At 45.6% G+C, this 15820-nt stretch overlaps 1 protein-coding gene across 1 annotated transcript; it reads left to right on the top strand.

Annotated features, from left to right (window-relative positions):
• Positions 1–37: 37 nt before the first annotated feature.
• On the top strand, positions 38–15575 carry Psmd13 (proteasome 26S subunit, non-ATPase 13). The gene is made up of 13 exons (XM_052713477.1): positions 38–654; positions 1790–1868; positions 4609–4643; positions 4729–4784; positions 5025–5068; positions 5242–5328; positions 8091–8262; positions 9361–9440; positions 9525–9650; positions 12202–12264; positions 14313–14393; positions 14503–14619; positions 15140–15575. Exons 1-13 carry the CDS (start codon positions 560–562, stop codon positions 15233–15235), a joined length of 1131 nt encoding a protein of 376 aa, XP_052569437.1. The 5' UTR covers positions 38–559; the 3' UTR covers positions 15236–15575.
• Positions 15576–15820: the final 245 nt, after the last annotated feature.

Here is a 15820-nt window from a genome sequence, read left to right as displayed (position 1 = left end):
CAGCACCAGCACTCCGCCTCCCACACGGTGCCCAGCCCTGCCAGCCCCCGGCAAGTTAACTCGACGTGCCGAAGGGGATGGTCTATGCCCGGTGCAGGCAGCTTCCCGCTCTGTGGGACTCTGGTTTCTTGGTTGGGAAGCCAAACTCGGAAGCCTCATCATTTTACCCTGCGCTCGACCTTCTTGTCCGGGCAGTTGATAACGAACGCTCTCTGAGCGCTTACTGCGGCCAGGAATTTCATCACACCTAGTCCTCGCCAGACGCCATCCCTATTTGAAAGGAGCCACGTTTGAAGGCTTGAGGCTACGTGACCACTCGGTGACCAGCTGTCCCCAGGCACCTCTACTGTTTAACGCCTCAAGGGCAGGGCCAAATACGCGGGAGAAGTGTGGCAGAAGCCAAGGACGCGGTTACCTTGACGACCGCGACAGGCGGGGGCTACTGGGACGCTCCCGGCATGCCCCGCGCGGCGCGGTGCCGGAAGTGAGCGAGCACTTCCGCCCGCCATCCCTGCCGGTTCCGATTGCTTGGTGTTTCTGTTCTCAGTTCTCTGCGATCATGAAGGATGTGCCGGCCTTCTTACAGCAGAGCCAGAGCTCCGGGCCGGGCCAGGCCGCCGTTTGGCACCGTTTGGAGGAGCTGTACACGAAGAAGTGAGCTCTGAGGCGTGGGCGGGAGGGAGAGGGCTCTGGGAGTGCCAGAAGACTCTGAGCAGTCCCGAGAGGGTCGGGGATATGGAAGAAAAGGGGCGACAGCCAGCGAAACAGAGCTGTTGCCGGGGTTCTGAATCTAGACTCCCTGCTTTCCAACTTTACCGGCTGTGACAGGCTGCTAAGCTTTGTCTTTCCGTATAGTCTTGATTAAAGGGGGGCCTGGGCTGGCCTGTGGTGCTAGCTCTTAATTCAAACAAGCAAATAGTTTTGAGGCTAGGATGCTACCCCATTTGAGGCACAGACCCTGGTCACTTGTACTAAGCCGTGGTGTGATTGTCTACAGCCTGTAATTTCTTCTTGATTCTACAACCGTTGATTCATTCCCCCACTGCCCCTATTTTCTGTATATTTCACATTGGCCTTTTTGCCACTCGAGAGATCTTAGTGTTTGAGTTTGATTGGAAACAGAGTGAACTTCAGTGCAGTTACAAATTGCTGACATTGATCTAGAGCTTTCTTACACATTCATGTGTTTTGATGGTTCAACAGTTTTCTATTAGTGTTTTCAAGAGAAAAATCTTCAGTGTTTAGTACATAACTGCCTGTGTGGGGTAACATTTTGTATTTTTCAAAGCACTTTATCTGCACTATTAGATATTAGCCTTTAGTCTTTGTGTGAAATGTACTATGTCAGTGTCCTCAAGATTTGTATATTGGCATATTTTAAATATTGGCTTATTTCATACTTCCTTCATCCCATCCACAGATGAGGAGACTGAAGATCATTTTTCTATCCCTCCATGAGATATTCAGCTCATAAGGAAGAGAGCATGGAGTTCAAAATATAGCTGTAGGATTGCAAAGTTCTTCCAGTTGACAGTCATAGTGAGGGTTGAAGCAGTCTCAAAAAAATGTTCTCCATTGTTACCTAAGAAAACTGAGTCTTAGGATAAGTGACCAAGAGGTATCAGAGTCAAGAAATGAACTTGAATTACTTGACAGTGGCTTTAACTACTGTACTGTGGAGTAGGACCTAAATAGAACTTGATGCTTGATGGGACCATCAAGGCTGAAGGTATCTGTTATTTCCTATTAGTTTATAGGTCTGAAGAGCTTTTTGTTTTTTATTTTTTAGGTTGTGGCATCAGCTCACACTTCAGGTGCTTGATTTCGTGCAGGACCCATGCTTTGCCCAAGGAGATGGTCTCATTAAGGTAATAACTTGTCATGCTATGTCAGATTATGTTGGGTATACTCACAGACTTTTATTTGTTTAATTTTTAATGTGTATGTGTGCATCAGAGAGAGAGAGAAAGTGTGTGTGTGTGTGTGTGTGTGTGTGTGTGTGTGTGTGTGTGTGTGCCAGTCACATGTGTGTTGATGCCTGAGGAGGCCAGAAGGAATCTCCTGGATCTGGAGTTGCAGGCAGTGTGAGCCAGCTGATAGAGGTACTAGGAGTCCAGTTTGAGTCCTCAAAACTCTCTTAACTATCATCTCTGAGCTGTCTCTCCAGCCCTTGCTTGTAGATTTCTATTTGTTTGGGGGTTGTTTGTTTGTTTGTGTGTGTGTTTGAGATAGGCTCTGACTGGCCTGGAACTTGCTGTGTGGACCAGGCTGGGATCAAATTCACAGTCTACTACACCTCCCAGGTGCTGGCATTAAAGGTGTGCTATCATGCCGAGCTCTGCTCATGAACTTTTAAAGAAAAAAGATGGCCTTTTGGTGGTCATGGTAAGCTGTATCTTTTCAGCAGTCACTTGGTGTCAAGGACTATGTTGTGAGCACTATGCTCTTTATGACAGCACTGGGGAAATACTTTTAATCTCTCTCCCTTTAATTTAATAGCAGACATAGATGAATCACCATAGGTCACAGCTAATAAATCACTGCATTGAAACAGACTTGGTTTCTAAAAATTTAGAAACCTGGAGCTGGGAACATAGCTCAATGGAAGTATGTGCTTAATATCCACAAGGCCTTCTGAGCCTTACATACACCACCAAAAACAAGCAAACAAAAACAAACCTGGACGGTGGCATACCTGTAATCCCAGCACTTAGAAACTTGAGGCGGGAAGATCATTAGTTCAAGACTAGCCTGGGTTATACAGCAAGGTTAGTAAGGAGAGGGACTATTTAAACAGCTTCTCTCACTTCCGGCTCTCCGAGCCCATACATGCATGCTGTTTCCACTTGCTCAGAGATTTCTGTCGAGAGTGGTATAGAAAAGAGAATGTCTCTTCAGTCAAAGGTGAGAGGATTGGAGGGGACTGCGTAATATGCTGTCTCTGTAATAGAGCACTTTTAGAATTTTGTTAGCGGAAAAGATAGAAATACACACTCTTTCTCATGCTTCATCAGATTCCCTGAGGAATACCCATGAATTTTCTCACCAGAAGTCTCTTTTCTGAAATCTTTCTGTCATCATCTGATTTTGAAAGTGATAGTTAGCATGTAATGGTAGCTTGAGTTATTTCTCCTAAATACACTGTAATGCACACAATGAAGCTTACCACCTACTACCTCACCTCCTGGGGTTTTAAGATTTTCTTAGGGTTTTTACTTCTCAGTTTGACATTTTGCCATTCTTAAGAATTTGCAGTCACTTGTAAACCTAGAGATTTTGCTGGGCATTCTGTCTTCCAGATCATATGGAAAAATGGTAAATCAGACACATTGCGTGTTCTGTATCATAGGGATACATAGTTTATATTTATTCCTTTCTTTCTTATCTTCAGCTGATATGCCCCCCTTCTTTGTTTCTTTTTGAGGAGGTTTTTATGTGTAAGAATGTTTTGTCTCCGTGTGTGTGTATGTGTACCATGGGCACGCTTGGTGCCCTCAGAGCTTAGAAGAGGACATCAGATCCTTGGAACAGGTGTTACAGATGGTTGTAAACCATCATGTGGGGGAGAACTTAACCTGGGTTCTCTGCAATAGCAACACGTACTCTTAACCACTGAGCCACCTCTCCGGCCCCTTTCTGTATTTCTTAAACTAAGAATATTGTCATTCATTTGTTCTGTCTTCTCCAGTAGTCCAGGAGCATCTGGGAAGCTCAGCATTTGCCACACATGTTGTGTCTGTGGTACTGGCCTCTGTGTCTGAGGGGGTACTTGTGTGCACTGAGTGGCTAAGAAATTTGGTAATGCAGGCCTCTAGAAGGCCTGTAGCCTTCTGAAATCTGAAGGAACTCTATTCTGTTTGATTAGGAACACTTCACTCTGCTCCAGCTGTTGTAATTGAAGCACCTTGGAGGGAGAACATAGGAATTGATATTTAGAAGTTTTTTTAAAGATTTATTTATTTATTTTATGTAAATGAGTGCTTTATCTACATGTATAACTTTATGCCAGAAAAGAGCATCAGATCCCACTATAGATAGTTGTGAGCCACCATGTAGTTGAATGGAATTGAACTCAGGACCCCTGGACAAGCAGCCAGTGCTCTTGACTGCTAAGCCATCTCTCCAGCCCCTGATTATTGTATTTTATTTTATTATTTTTTTTTATTGCTTGGTTTTTCAAGACAAGAGTCCCTCTATGTAGCACTGGGTGACCTGGAACTAGCTAGCTCTATAGACCAGGCTGGCTTCGAAATCACAGAGATCCACCTGCCTCTGCCTCCCAAGTGCAGAGATTGAAGGCGTGTGCCACTACCACCTGGCTATGTAGGAAACTCTTATAGACCAGTGTTGTGAGTCTCAAAGCTAGGAGCTCTGGTTTTCTTCAGTAATCCATTGGTGATAATTTATGTGGACTCAGATAAGCCCTGATATGGTTCTCCCATCATTCAGCAGAGGTTTAGGCGGTGCTTTCTATGTGATGGGCATTGTGGTTTGCACACTCGAACTTGACAGTCTTAGTGCTGCTCCTCTCTACAGAAGCAGCTTTCAGAGTCTGGTTTCACAGAGTGAAGTTCATTCTGTACTAATTCTTCGTCTTCGATTTTGCAGCTTTATGAAAACTTCATCAGTGAATTTGAACACAGGTAATCCCCTTTTTTCAGTTTTTTACTTTGAAAATTAATACATTAGTGCTTTTTAACACTCAAAAACTGATGGTTTTTATTTCAGGGTAAACCCTTTGTCCCTGGTAGAAATAATTCTTCATGTGGTTAGACAGATGACCGGTAAGCCTCTGTTCATTTCATAATAGAAAATACCAAATTGGCCAGGTTTAGTGATGCCCACCAATGTCCCAGCACTGGGTGAAGCAGTGATCACAGCCTGATCACATAGTCCCGGACCAGCATAGGGTATACTGTGAGATTTTTGTCACAGAGAGAAGTGTTACTGTTTATCCTAAAGATGTCTTAGCTGGTAAAAAGCTACTGGTGATGGGTCTGACTTTGTTCTTGTGTCTATTCTAGATCCTAATGTGGCTCTTACTTTTCTGGAAAAGACTCGTGAGAAGGTGAATATGAACTTTGAAAAGTGTTTTCTGGTGTGTGTGTGTGTGTCTATACTTGTAGACGTCATGTTCCTGGTTTTAGGGTCAAGTCAGTGCCCAAGGAGCAGCTCACTTTGCAAGTTTGCTGCCTAAATTTCTGAGGTCCCCTCTCCCCCTTTTTTTTTAAATCTCTTCAGGTAAAAAGTAGTGATGAAGCAGTGATCTTGTGTAAAACAGCTATCGGAGCTCTGAAATTAAACATCGGGGATCTGCAGGCTACAAAGGTGAGAGCACATATAGATGCTTCCTCTTTGACTGTCTCTTTAAAATAAAGTACAGGGGAGACCAAAGACCTCATTCCAACCCAGATGTCCCCGTTGTTTACTTGCTGCCACCTTGTGTTATATGTTCCACCCCTCTGTTTTGTTGGTTGCTTGTTTTGTTTTCCCATTTAAGGTTGAGTTGCTGATAAGAAGTTTACTCTTAAACAAAAAGTATTCCCTGTGTCCATTCAGTCAGGACTCCTTGTGGATTTTCATCATGCCAGGCAATATGTTTCCCTGTCCTCTTTCTTCCTCTTGAGTTGTTGAAGTTTCCTGTCTGTATTTATGCCTTTAAAAGAGAGAGATTTATTTTTTTTATTTTATATATTTTGGTGTGTGCCTGCATGTATGTCTGTGCACCACATGCATGCAGTGCCAGTGGAGGCCTGAAGAGAGCATTGCATCCTCTGAAACTGGAATTATAGCCAGATGGGAGCTGCCATGTGGGTGCCAAGAACTGAAGCTAGGTCCTCAGCAAGAGCAACGAGTACTCTGAATGGCTAGGCCATCTCTTCAGCCCCATTTATGCCTTTTTAAGTTTTTGTCCAGTTTGGGAGACAGGCATAAATAGAAGTAGCAGTGAGACCAACATATATTGTCAGTCCACCATGTTTATCTAGAGACTGCAAGTGCTTTTGTTTTGGTTGTCTTTTGGTTTGGAAGTGATGGTTGAAAGTGTTTATGTTTTCATTGGCCTAAAAAGTACTTATTGCTTTCTAGTTCCAGATCACATGCATCCTGATTACATTTTGTTTTGAGGTATTTAAGACACATTGAAAGCTATGTCACACTGAGGAGTGCTGTAATGGGCACCCTTAGACTTCAGCCAGTCCAGGAGTAGACTAGCACACAGGCAGACCATATGACGTCAGTCTGTGCTAGTCCCCCAGTGGGCCCATCTCACCCCATGTGCACTAGTTACTGTTCTTGTTGCCATCACCACATACCTGACAAGAAGAAACTTATGGGATGAAGTTTATTTTGTCTTATAATTTGAGGGGTACAGCCCATTGTAGCAGGGAAGACTTGGGAGCAGAGCAAAAAGTGGTTGGTTACATCAAGTCGAGAATCAGAAAACAGAGTTAAAGAAATGCTGGTGCTCAGCATTTTCTTCATGTTTTTCAGTCCAGGACCCCTGCTCTTGAGATGGTGCCCACATTTAGGGTGGGTCTTCCTACCTCATTTACCCCAATCTGGAAAGTCCCTCACAGACATGCTCAGAGGTTGTCTCCTAGGTGAGTCTAGGTCCTCTCAAATCAATAAGTTAACCATCACTGGAGATACATATAAATAAATATCTTAGGCTTCCTGGCCAGGTTTGTGAGTTGATATGTGTAGGCTATTCATTTTTACCCCTGTGTGTATCCCATTGTATATGTGTTTTACAGCATATATATCTGTTCTTTATAAAGAGATTTAGGCCATTTATTGTATTACAAGTGCTGTTCATATTAGCATTTCTTGCCCAGTCTCCTTGTGCTTGGGCAGTCCTCTGGGTGTGTGTCTGAAGGTAGTTGTGTGAGGTGGTCTACAAAACCTTACAGGCATCTCTGAAGCTCCCTGTTTGAAGTCTTGGATGTTTTCATGCTGTTTAATTCTTCGTGACCCAGTGGAGGTGTAGCTCAAACCAGCAGCTGCCGCTCATTTGAGAGAGACAATTAGGAACTGTTTTTAGCTCCGTTTTAGAATCTTTTTTCTCAGTTTTTAGGTGGAAACTCTTGCCACCACGTTGGACGCCATTTGTAGCTAGAGTTTTCCTGCCTGGCCCACAGTCAGGATGAATCTCTCTCACCCACCAGCCCCACAGCCGCTCAAACCCGACCAAGTAAACACAGAGACTTATATTGGTTATAAACTGTATGGCCGTGGCAGGCTTCTTGCTAACTGTTCTTACAGCTTAAATTAATCCATTTCTATTAATCTATACCTTGCCACATGGCTCGTGGCTTACCGGCATCTTCACATGCGGCTTGTCATGGTGGCGGCTGGCAGTGTCTCTCCCACCCAGCTTCCTGTTCTCTCAATTCTCCTCCTTGTCCCGCCTACAGTTTGTATGCAAAAAAAAAAAAAAAAAAAAAGGAGGAGAATTGAGAGAACAGGAAGCTGGGTGGGAGAGACACTGCCAGCCGCCACCATGACAAGCCGCATGTGAAGATGCCGGTAAGCCACGAGCCATGTGGCAAGGTATAGATTAATAGAAATGGATTAATTTAAGCTGTAAGAACAGTTAGCAAGAAGCCTGCCACGGCCATACAGTTTATAACCAATATAAGTCTCTGTGTTTACTTGGTCGGGTTTGAGCGGCTGTGGGGCTGGTGGGTGAGAGAGATTCATCCTGACTGTGGGCCAGGCAGGAAAACTCTAGCTACATGGAGGTCAAGTGGTAGTGGTTTAACTTTATATTTCTCAGTTGCAACCCCACTCCCATCTCTACTTCTGTTAATTGCCTGTTACTGTCTTTTGCTGTTTTTCTACTGTGTCCTTCATATTTTCTTGCTCATTGCCCCTGTAGGATGTGCAGTTACACATCCTATAAGCATCTTTTGTCAGTCTATAGCTTGTCTTCATATTTTCTTCTGCGTTTTGAATGAACCAGAGTTTTTCATTTTAGTGTAGTTGGTCTAACTAATGTTATTAATCTTCCCTGGTAGCTTAGACTTTTTATTTTTGTATTACTTTAAAGATCTTTTAAACCGGAAGGCAATTTTACTTCTTGTCTATAGGAAACCATTGAAGATGTTGAAGAGATGCTCAACAATCTCCCTGGTGTGACATCAGTTCACAGTCGTTTCTATGATCTCTCCAGTAAATACTATCAAACAATCGGAAACCACGCATCCTACTATAAAGATGCTCTACGGTTTCTGGGCTGTGTCGACATCAGGGACCTGCCAGGTAACACATTGCTGGCCCTCACACTTCTCGGCACTCAGGGAGTCCTTGGCTGAGCATAGCAGCTATGAGGTGCTGAAGGGAGGTCTTAGCTCTGTCAGGTGCTCATCACTTTTAAAATGAAAAGCGTTGTGTACATTTTAGATTTTACATCCTGTGTGTCTCTAGTGTTGATTCAAATCCCATGCAAGCTCAACTTTCCCAGCCCCTTCACTCTTCCGTAGGTCCATATTAGTAGCTAAGTCAGATCCTATAGGTATTGTAGTGATGTGCCTCTCCAACCCTCTATAGGATGAAGGGCATGTGAAATCCCCATAGCTGAGATCTTTGCTCTATAAGGAGTTCATACTGTGGGAGTAAATTACAGAGTCTTTTGAAAATCTGAAACGAGAAGGAAAAGTAGCCACAGAGGTTTTTTTTGTTTGTTTGTTTGTTTGTTTGTTTTGGTTTTTCGAGACAGGGTTTCTCTGTGTAGCTTTGCGCCTTTCCTGGGACTCACTTGGTAGCCCAGGCTGGCCTCGAACTCACAGAGATCCGCCTGCCTCTGCCTCCCGAGTGCTGAGATTAAAGGCGTGCGCCACCACCGCCCGGCGAGCCACAGAGTTTTGATGAAAATAAAAGGAGGGTGTGTTTGAAAGAAATTTTCAGCATTTTCTTGAATATGCTGTTGGTGGTAAGAAGATTGGCAACTCCTAAAACTGCTGGTAAAGCTTTGATTGCCGTATCTCAACAGAAATACTTAGAAAAGCCACTGCTGTGGCCAAGAGAAGAAAAAGCAGACTCATTCCAGTCTGAAGCGCTGCACACTGGTATAACAGTGAGGCAGCTGAGTGGCAGGGATTGGGGTAAAAAGTCTTAGTACTCCAGCAAGTACTGCAAGCTGAAGGGTAAATAGATCGCATGTCTCTATGGAGTAAATTTTAAACAAGTGGTATTTCCACCAAATTCATGTATACATGGTTCCTAGTATAGCCTGAATTCCAGCACTTTTGAAGAGGTAGCTTATACTGGGGTTGGTACTAGAACCATTCTGATAATGGTTATGTGAGGTTTATAAGGCCAAAACGAGACTGGGACATGACTGGCTGTGTCATTTTGTAGTGTCAGAGCAACAGGAGAGAGCCTTCACATTGGGGCTTGCTGGACTTCTTGGCGAGGGAGTTTTTAACTTCGGAGAACTTGTAAGTTGGCCTGGCACTGATTCCTTAACAGTGTGGGAAGAGAAAATTTGACTTTGTGCTAGCTTACTGTCTCTGTCCCCACAGCTCATGCACCCCGTGCTGGATTCACTGAGGGACACCGACAGGCAGTGGCTGATCGACACTCTATATGCTTTCAATAGTGGTGATGTAGATAGGTTCCAGACACTGAAGTCTGCCTGGGGCCAGCAGGTAGGTTTCATGTACACCTGTGTCTACTCTTCCAACAAGGATTCACTAAGCCTCACCAGATACCCAGGAGGATCTAGGCATAGATGGGACATTGGCAGGCCAGGCTGGATCTCCCATAAACAGGGCATTAGAGGTCTGGGTCACTCATGAAAGGCACAATGTGCTCCTCTGTGCTGAGTAAGGTACGTCATAGGCCTCCCAAGGGAAATGGTGTCTGTGTGATCTTGAATGAGTGAAGAGATATAGGGGGAACAGAGGAAAAGGAAACTCAACACACTTGTTGAACTGAAAAGTGTGTAGGACCAACATGAGTAGGCAGTCCCCAGGGGCACAGTGTAGCAAGGAGAGCAGAGCGGGGATAGACACTGAATAAAGAAGCCAAGATAAGTAGTAGTAGTTAGTCAAAGGTGCTTAACAGTAAGTCAAGCCTTTTTTATTTTGTTTCTTTATTTTGCATTTGTCTTATTCATGTATGTGTGTGTAGTATGAATTCATATGTGTTTGTGCATGTTCACATATTTGTGTAAATGCATGTGGGGCACAAAGTCGATATCAGGAATCTTTTTCAGTCACATTCTACCTTATTCATTGAGATAAGATGTGGTTGGAATTTTCTTTAGGCCGAAAACCAGCTCCCAAATAAAGACACAAAAACATATTATTAATTATGAATGGTCAGCCTTAACTTAAGCTTGTCCCACTAGCTCTTTTAACTTAATTTAACCTATTTCTTTTTTTTTTTTTTTAAATATTTATTTATTTTGTGTACAGTGTTCTGCCTGCATGTATGCGTGCAGGCCAGAAGAGGGCACCAGATCTCATGATAGATGGTTGTGAGCCATCATGTGGTTGCTGGGAATTGAACTCAGGACCTCTAGAAGAGCAGCCAGTGCCCTTAATCTCTGAACCATCTCTCCAACCCAGTTTAACCAGTTTCTATTCATCTACATTTTGCCTTGGGGCTTTTTGCCTTTCTTTTATTCTGTATGTGTTACTTTTCCTGCTTCCTCCATGTCTGGCTGACTGGCCCCTGGTGTCTCTTTCCTTCTTCCGAGCCTAAATTCCTCCTCTTACTTACCTTCCCTGCCTGGAAGTCCCGCCTATACCTCCTCCCTCACTGTTGACCATTCAGCTTTTTATTAGACCAATTAGGTGCCTTAGGCAGGCAAGGCAAAACAGCAACACATTTTTACATAGTAACACAAATGCAACACATCTTTGTATAGTTAAACAAATATTCCGCAGCAGTAGGGTCTGTCACTTGAGCCAGAACTTGCCTGTCTGGCTAGTCTTGCTAGCCAGTTTGTTCCGGAGAGCCCCTGCCTTTGCCTGTTCAGGTTGGATTACAGGTGAGCAGCCATGCCCCCTGGTGGCTCACCTGGCATTCACTTGGGTTCTGAGGATCTGAAGTCTGGTCCTCTTGTTCACATGACAGACACTCTAATCTCTGAGCCTTCTCGCAGCCTAGTCACATCTCTTTTAAAATGAAATTACTACAAGTAAATATTTCTAAAATATTAAGTGTGGTAGGAATTACAGTTACATTCTTCTTGTACTTTCCTGAAACGTTGGGCTTTCCTAATGTTTAAGAACAAATTTGTGAAATGTACATGTAATAGAGTGGGGTGGGTGTGAGTGAAGGGATTTTGAGAAGGTAGCACCAGATCTAGCAAGACTTCACTGTAGTCTGATTGTGGGTTGACATGGCAGCAAGACGTTCCCCCCACAAAGGAAGGAGGAGCCAGGGACTGTGGTTCATGCCTCTAGTCCCCGCTCAGATCAGAGGATTGCTTGAGACTAGGACTTGAAGACCAGCCTAGGCAACATAATGAATGAGACCCCTAACTCAAAAAAAGGAAAGACAGACAGACAGACTGGCTTGCTATAGCAATTTATAAGAAGAAAAGAGTCGGGCTGTCTACAGAAGTGTCCCTACTGAAACTTTCCTTGGCAGAAAGTGACCTGTTTTTGTTTTTATTCTGAAACATTGTCTCCCCATGTTGTTCGGGTTTGTCTTGAACTCCTAGGCTCAAGTAATCCTCCTGCCTCAGCTCCAAAGTGCTGGAACTATAGGTATGATGTCATGTCAGCTGCAGACTTGCAAAAGGATGTGTTTTAGTTCTCACGGCAGTAAGATTTTCTGTTGTGAGGTTGTCACTGGCTCTTTTGACTCAGCACAAGCCACTAGGCCTTGCCTACCTTTAGCAGACTCGGCTTGTATTGTGCCAACCAGCAAGCAGTGCCACTCAGAACCTTTTGAGACGCGAGACTTGATCTTTGCTGGTGGTGCCTCCACCAGGAGTCTGGAGGTTCCCGTCCATGGTGTTTGTAACAGCAGCGTAAATCCTGTTTCGGACACTCCTGTCTTAGGAGACAGCCTGTGAGTCAGTTACTTCTTCAAGTTCTCAGAGAAAAGGGACTTAGTATCAGTTGGAGCAGTCAGTGAGCCTCAGCTCCCCACACTGTAGAGTGCTTGGGCTTGCCTGGTTTCTTCGGTTTGACCCAGAGTGGAGTTTCAGAGCCCGTGTTTCTGTCTTTCTGTACTTCCCAGCCTGACTTAGCAGCCAACGAGGCCCAGCTTCTGAGGAAGATCCAGTTGTTGTGCCTTATGGAGGTAAGAAGCACCCAGGAATCCCTGTCCTAACACTCGACAGTGCTCATGGGCCAGCTGTGCATACTGCAAGCTTGCCTGCCTCTCCTGAGTACTTTCCTCCTCATGTTCCCGCTCTTAGCTTGTCTTCCCTTGGCCCCTGCTCATTTTGTCTGAATTTGGATCTTACGGGATTGTTGTTTGTTTGTTCTTTGTGGAGGCTGTCAGAGAATAACTCACAGGAGTCACTTCGCTCCTTCTGAGGATCGAATTGGGGATTGTCAGGTTGACAGCAAGTGCCTGTGCCCACTGAACCATCTCACTGCCTGTGAGACAGACTCCCTTACACACTTCACAAGTGCCTGTGCCCACTGAACCGTCTCACTGCCTGTGAGACAGACTCCTTACACATTTCACAAGTGCCTGTGCCCACTGAACCATCCCACTGCCTGTGAGACAGACTCCCTTACACACTTCACAAGTGCCTGTGCCCACTGAACCATCCCACTGCCTGTGAGACAGACTCCTTACACATTTCACAAGTGCCTGTGCCCACTGAACCATCTCACTGCCTGTGAGACAGACTCCTTACACACTTCACAAGTGCCTGTGCCCACTGAACCATCTCACTGCCTGTGAGACAGACTCCCTTACACACTTCACAAGTGCCTGTGCCCACTGAACCGTCTCACTGCCTGTGAGACAGACTCCCTTACACACTTCACAAGTGCCTGTGCCCACTGAACCATCCCACTGCCTGTGAGACAGACTCCCTTACACACTTCACAAGTGCCTGTGTCCACTGAACCATCTCACTGCCTGTGAGACAGACTCCCTTACACACTTCACAAGTGCCTGTGCCCACTGAACCATCTCACTGCCTGTGAGACAGACTCCCTTACACACTTCACAAGTGCCTGTGCCCACTGAACCATCCCACTGCCTGTGAGACAGACTCCCTTACACACTTCACAAGTGCCTGTGTCCACTGAACCATCTCACTGCCTGTGAGACAGACTCCTTACACACTTCACAAGTGCCTGTGCCCACTGAACCATCCCACTGCCTGTGAGACAGACTCCCTTACACACTTCACAAGTGCCTGTGCCCACTGAACCATCCCACTGCCTGTGAGACAGACTCCCTTACACACTTCACAAGTGCCTGTGCCCACTGAACCATCCCACTGCCTGTGAGACAGACTCCCTTACACACTTCACAAGTGCCTGTGCCCACTGAACCATCCCACTGCCTGTGAGACAGACTCCTTACACACTTCACAAGCCACCCTGCCCGTGGAGCCTGCAGCCACTGTCTCTTCCTGCCGCTAACCTTGGGACACACTCCCTCTGTCCGTGTAGTTTTCTGTTTTCTCCGATAGCACGTGAGCTTCTGGAAGAGTTGCAGCGTGCATTTCCAGTTTCCTAAAGTGTACAAGGCACTTGGTGGCCTCCACTGCCTGGTCAAGGAATGCGCATTTGTTCTTGTCAGACTCCTTCACAGTTTGTTTCGTCCTTTAACCCCCCCTGAGCATTTCAAACTTGTTAGTAGAGGACGCGAGGTTAGGAAAACATGAGTACTTAAGTATGGGGCTAATAAGATAATCTGCTGTATCTTCAGAGCTTTTTTGTTTGCTTGTTTTGGTTTTTGGTTTGGGTTTTGGTTTTTTCAAGACAGGGTTTCTCTGTGTTGTTTTGGTGCCTGTCCTGGATCTCGCTCTGTAGACCACGCTGGCCTGGAACTCACAGAAACCGCCTAGCTCCGCCTCCCAAGTGCTGGGATTAAAAACATGCTCCACCACCACCCGGCAGTTTTTTGCTTTTTTGTTTTTTTTTTTTTTTTTTTTTAAAGACAGCTCTCACTGTGTCACCCTGACCCCAACGTGGAATTTGCTATATAGACCAGACTGGTCTCAACTCCCAGAGGTCTGCCCATCTCTGCCTTCTGAGTACTGGGATTAAAGGCATGTGCAACCATGCCCACAGAACAACTTTCAACTTTTGACCAAAAAATTCTTTAAAAAAAAAAATCCTCTGACCACTTTTGCTTAGAAAAATGGTTTTGTTTTTCAGATGACTTTCACACGACCTGCCAACCACAGACAACTCACTTTTGAAGAAATTGCCAAAAGTGCCAAAATCACTGTGAACAAGGTATAGTTCTTGGACATAGTTGTCACGCAGCAGAGCTTCCCCACCCTGGCAGATGTCTGGCCTTGAGCACTGCGCTCCCAGCGTGTCTCATGCAAGCCCCTCTGCTCAGGTGGAGTTGCTGGTGATGAAGGCACTCTCAGTGGGGCTGGTGAGAGGCAGCATAGACGAAGTGGACAAGCGGGTTCATATGACCTGGGTGCAGCCTCGAGTGCTGGATCTGCAGCAGGTAAGAAGACTGAGCTCCTGCCCACCTGTGTGGACTTGGGTTATACCAGTGCTGTCCTGGTTTCCTGTGGACAGAAGCCATGTAGGAAGAAGACACTAGTCCACATGAGGTATTGCCGATGGGATTACTGCTGTAGAGACCTCGGTAATGCACACCCGAGGTCTGAACCCTGCATTTAGAGGTTTACTAGGACAACAGTGCTGGCAGTGCTGGTGATGCCCTCTAATCTTAAAATTGGTACTCTGATCAGACATGTTCCTGGTTTGTGACTTAATCCCATCTCCTTAATCATATTTTCTAGTCATTTAATCCTGTGATTTCCTCCATTCTTTTTCTTTCATGTGAGTTTTTAGAATGTCCTTGTGATAAGAATTGGCACGGTGATTCTATCACACACCTCCACCTTCAGCTCTGTTGCCCTTAGCATTTTCCCGAGAAAGAACTAGAGATTTAGCACTACCACATAGGGCCTGTGGCTCCCTTGCAGCCTGATACCCATGTGCTCCTGGTTTGTCTTTAGATCAGGGGGATGAAGGACCGTCTGGAGCTGTGGTGCACTGATGTGAAGAGCATGGAGATGCTGGTGGAACACCAGGCTCAAGACATCCTCACCTAGTGCCCCCGTGTCCTGCGGACCCTGCCTCTCCCCACCAGGCATTTCTGTGGCCCCTGAGACCATCAGCAGAGATCTGTATTGAATTGGAATGGAGTTTGGGGTCTTGCTAGGAGTGGGAACTGTTCTTGCTATAAAAGCAGAGATCTTTCATTGATGGGGATTGACTGCTTGGAGAAGGCTCCTGTGTGGGGTGGGCGGAGACTCCAGGTGATGAGGTGATAAGGAAGGGCAAGAATGGGAATAGGGACAGAGTAGTCTCCACCCAGTCCACTTGAGTGGACCTTTTCCAATGTGGTCTGAGACTGCTCCTATAATAAATGCCTTTGCTTTGTTCTGCTGACACTTCTGTTCTTGGGCAATCCTGCGCCTGAAGAAAAGAACACTTAAGCTGAAGCCAGCAGGTTGGTGGGGCTTAGCCTCACTCCTCCCCGCCCACCACACATGGGGTTGCCAGCAGGCAGAGCATCCTGACTTGCCGGACAAGGAGGCACTGGTTCCCTTTGCAGTCCTCTTCAGTGTTTTCTCAGGTGCAGGCACCCACGCTTACCTCCTGGCATCACTGCACACTGCGTGTTATAAGTAGCA

This window comes from Peromyscus californicus, unplaced genomic scaffold, assembly GCF_007827085.1.
Source record: "Peromyscus californicus insignis strain IS unplaced genomic scaffold, ASM782708v3 Scaffold_4__1_contigs__length_199733344, whole genome shotgun sequence".
NCBI lineage: Eukaryota > Metazoa > Chordata > Mammalia > Rodentia > Cricetidae > Peromyscus > Peromyscus californicus.
Note: the sequence above shows the minus strand (reverse complement) of the source record. Positions and strands in the feature narration are given on the sequence as shown.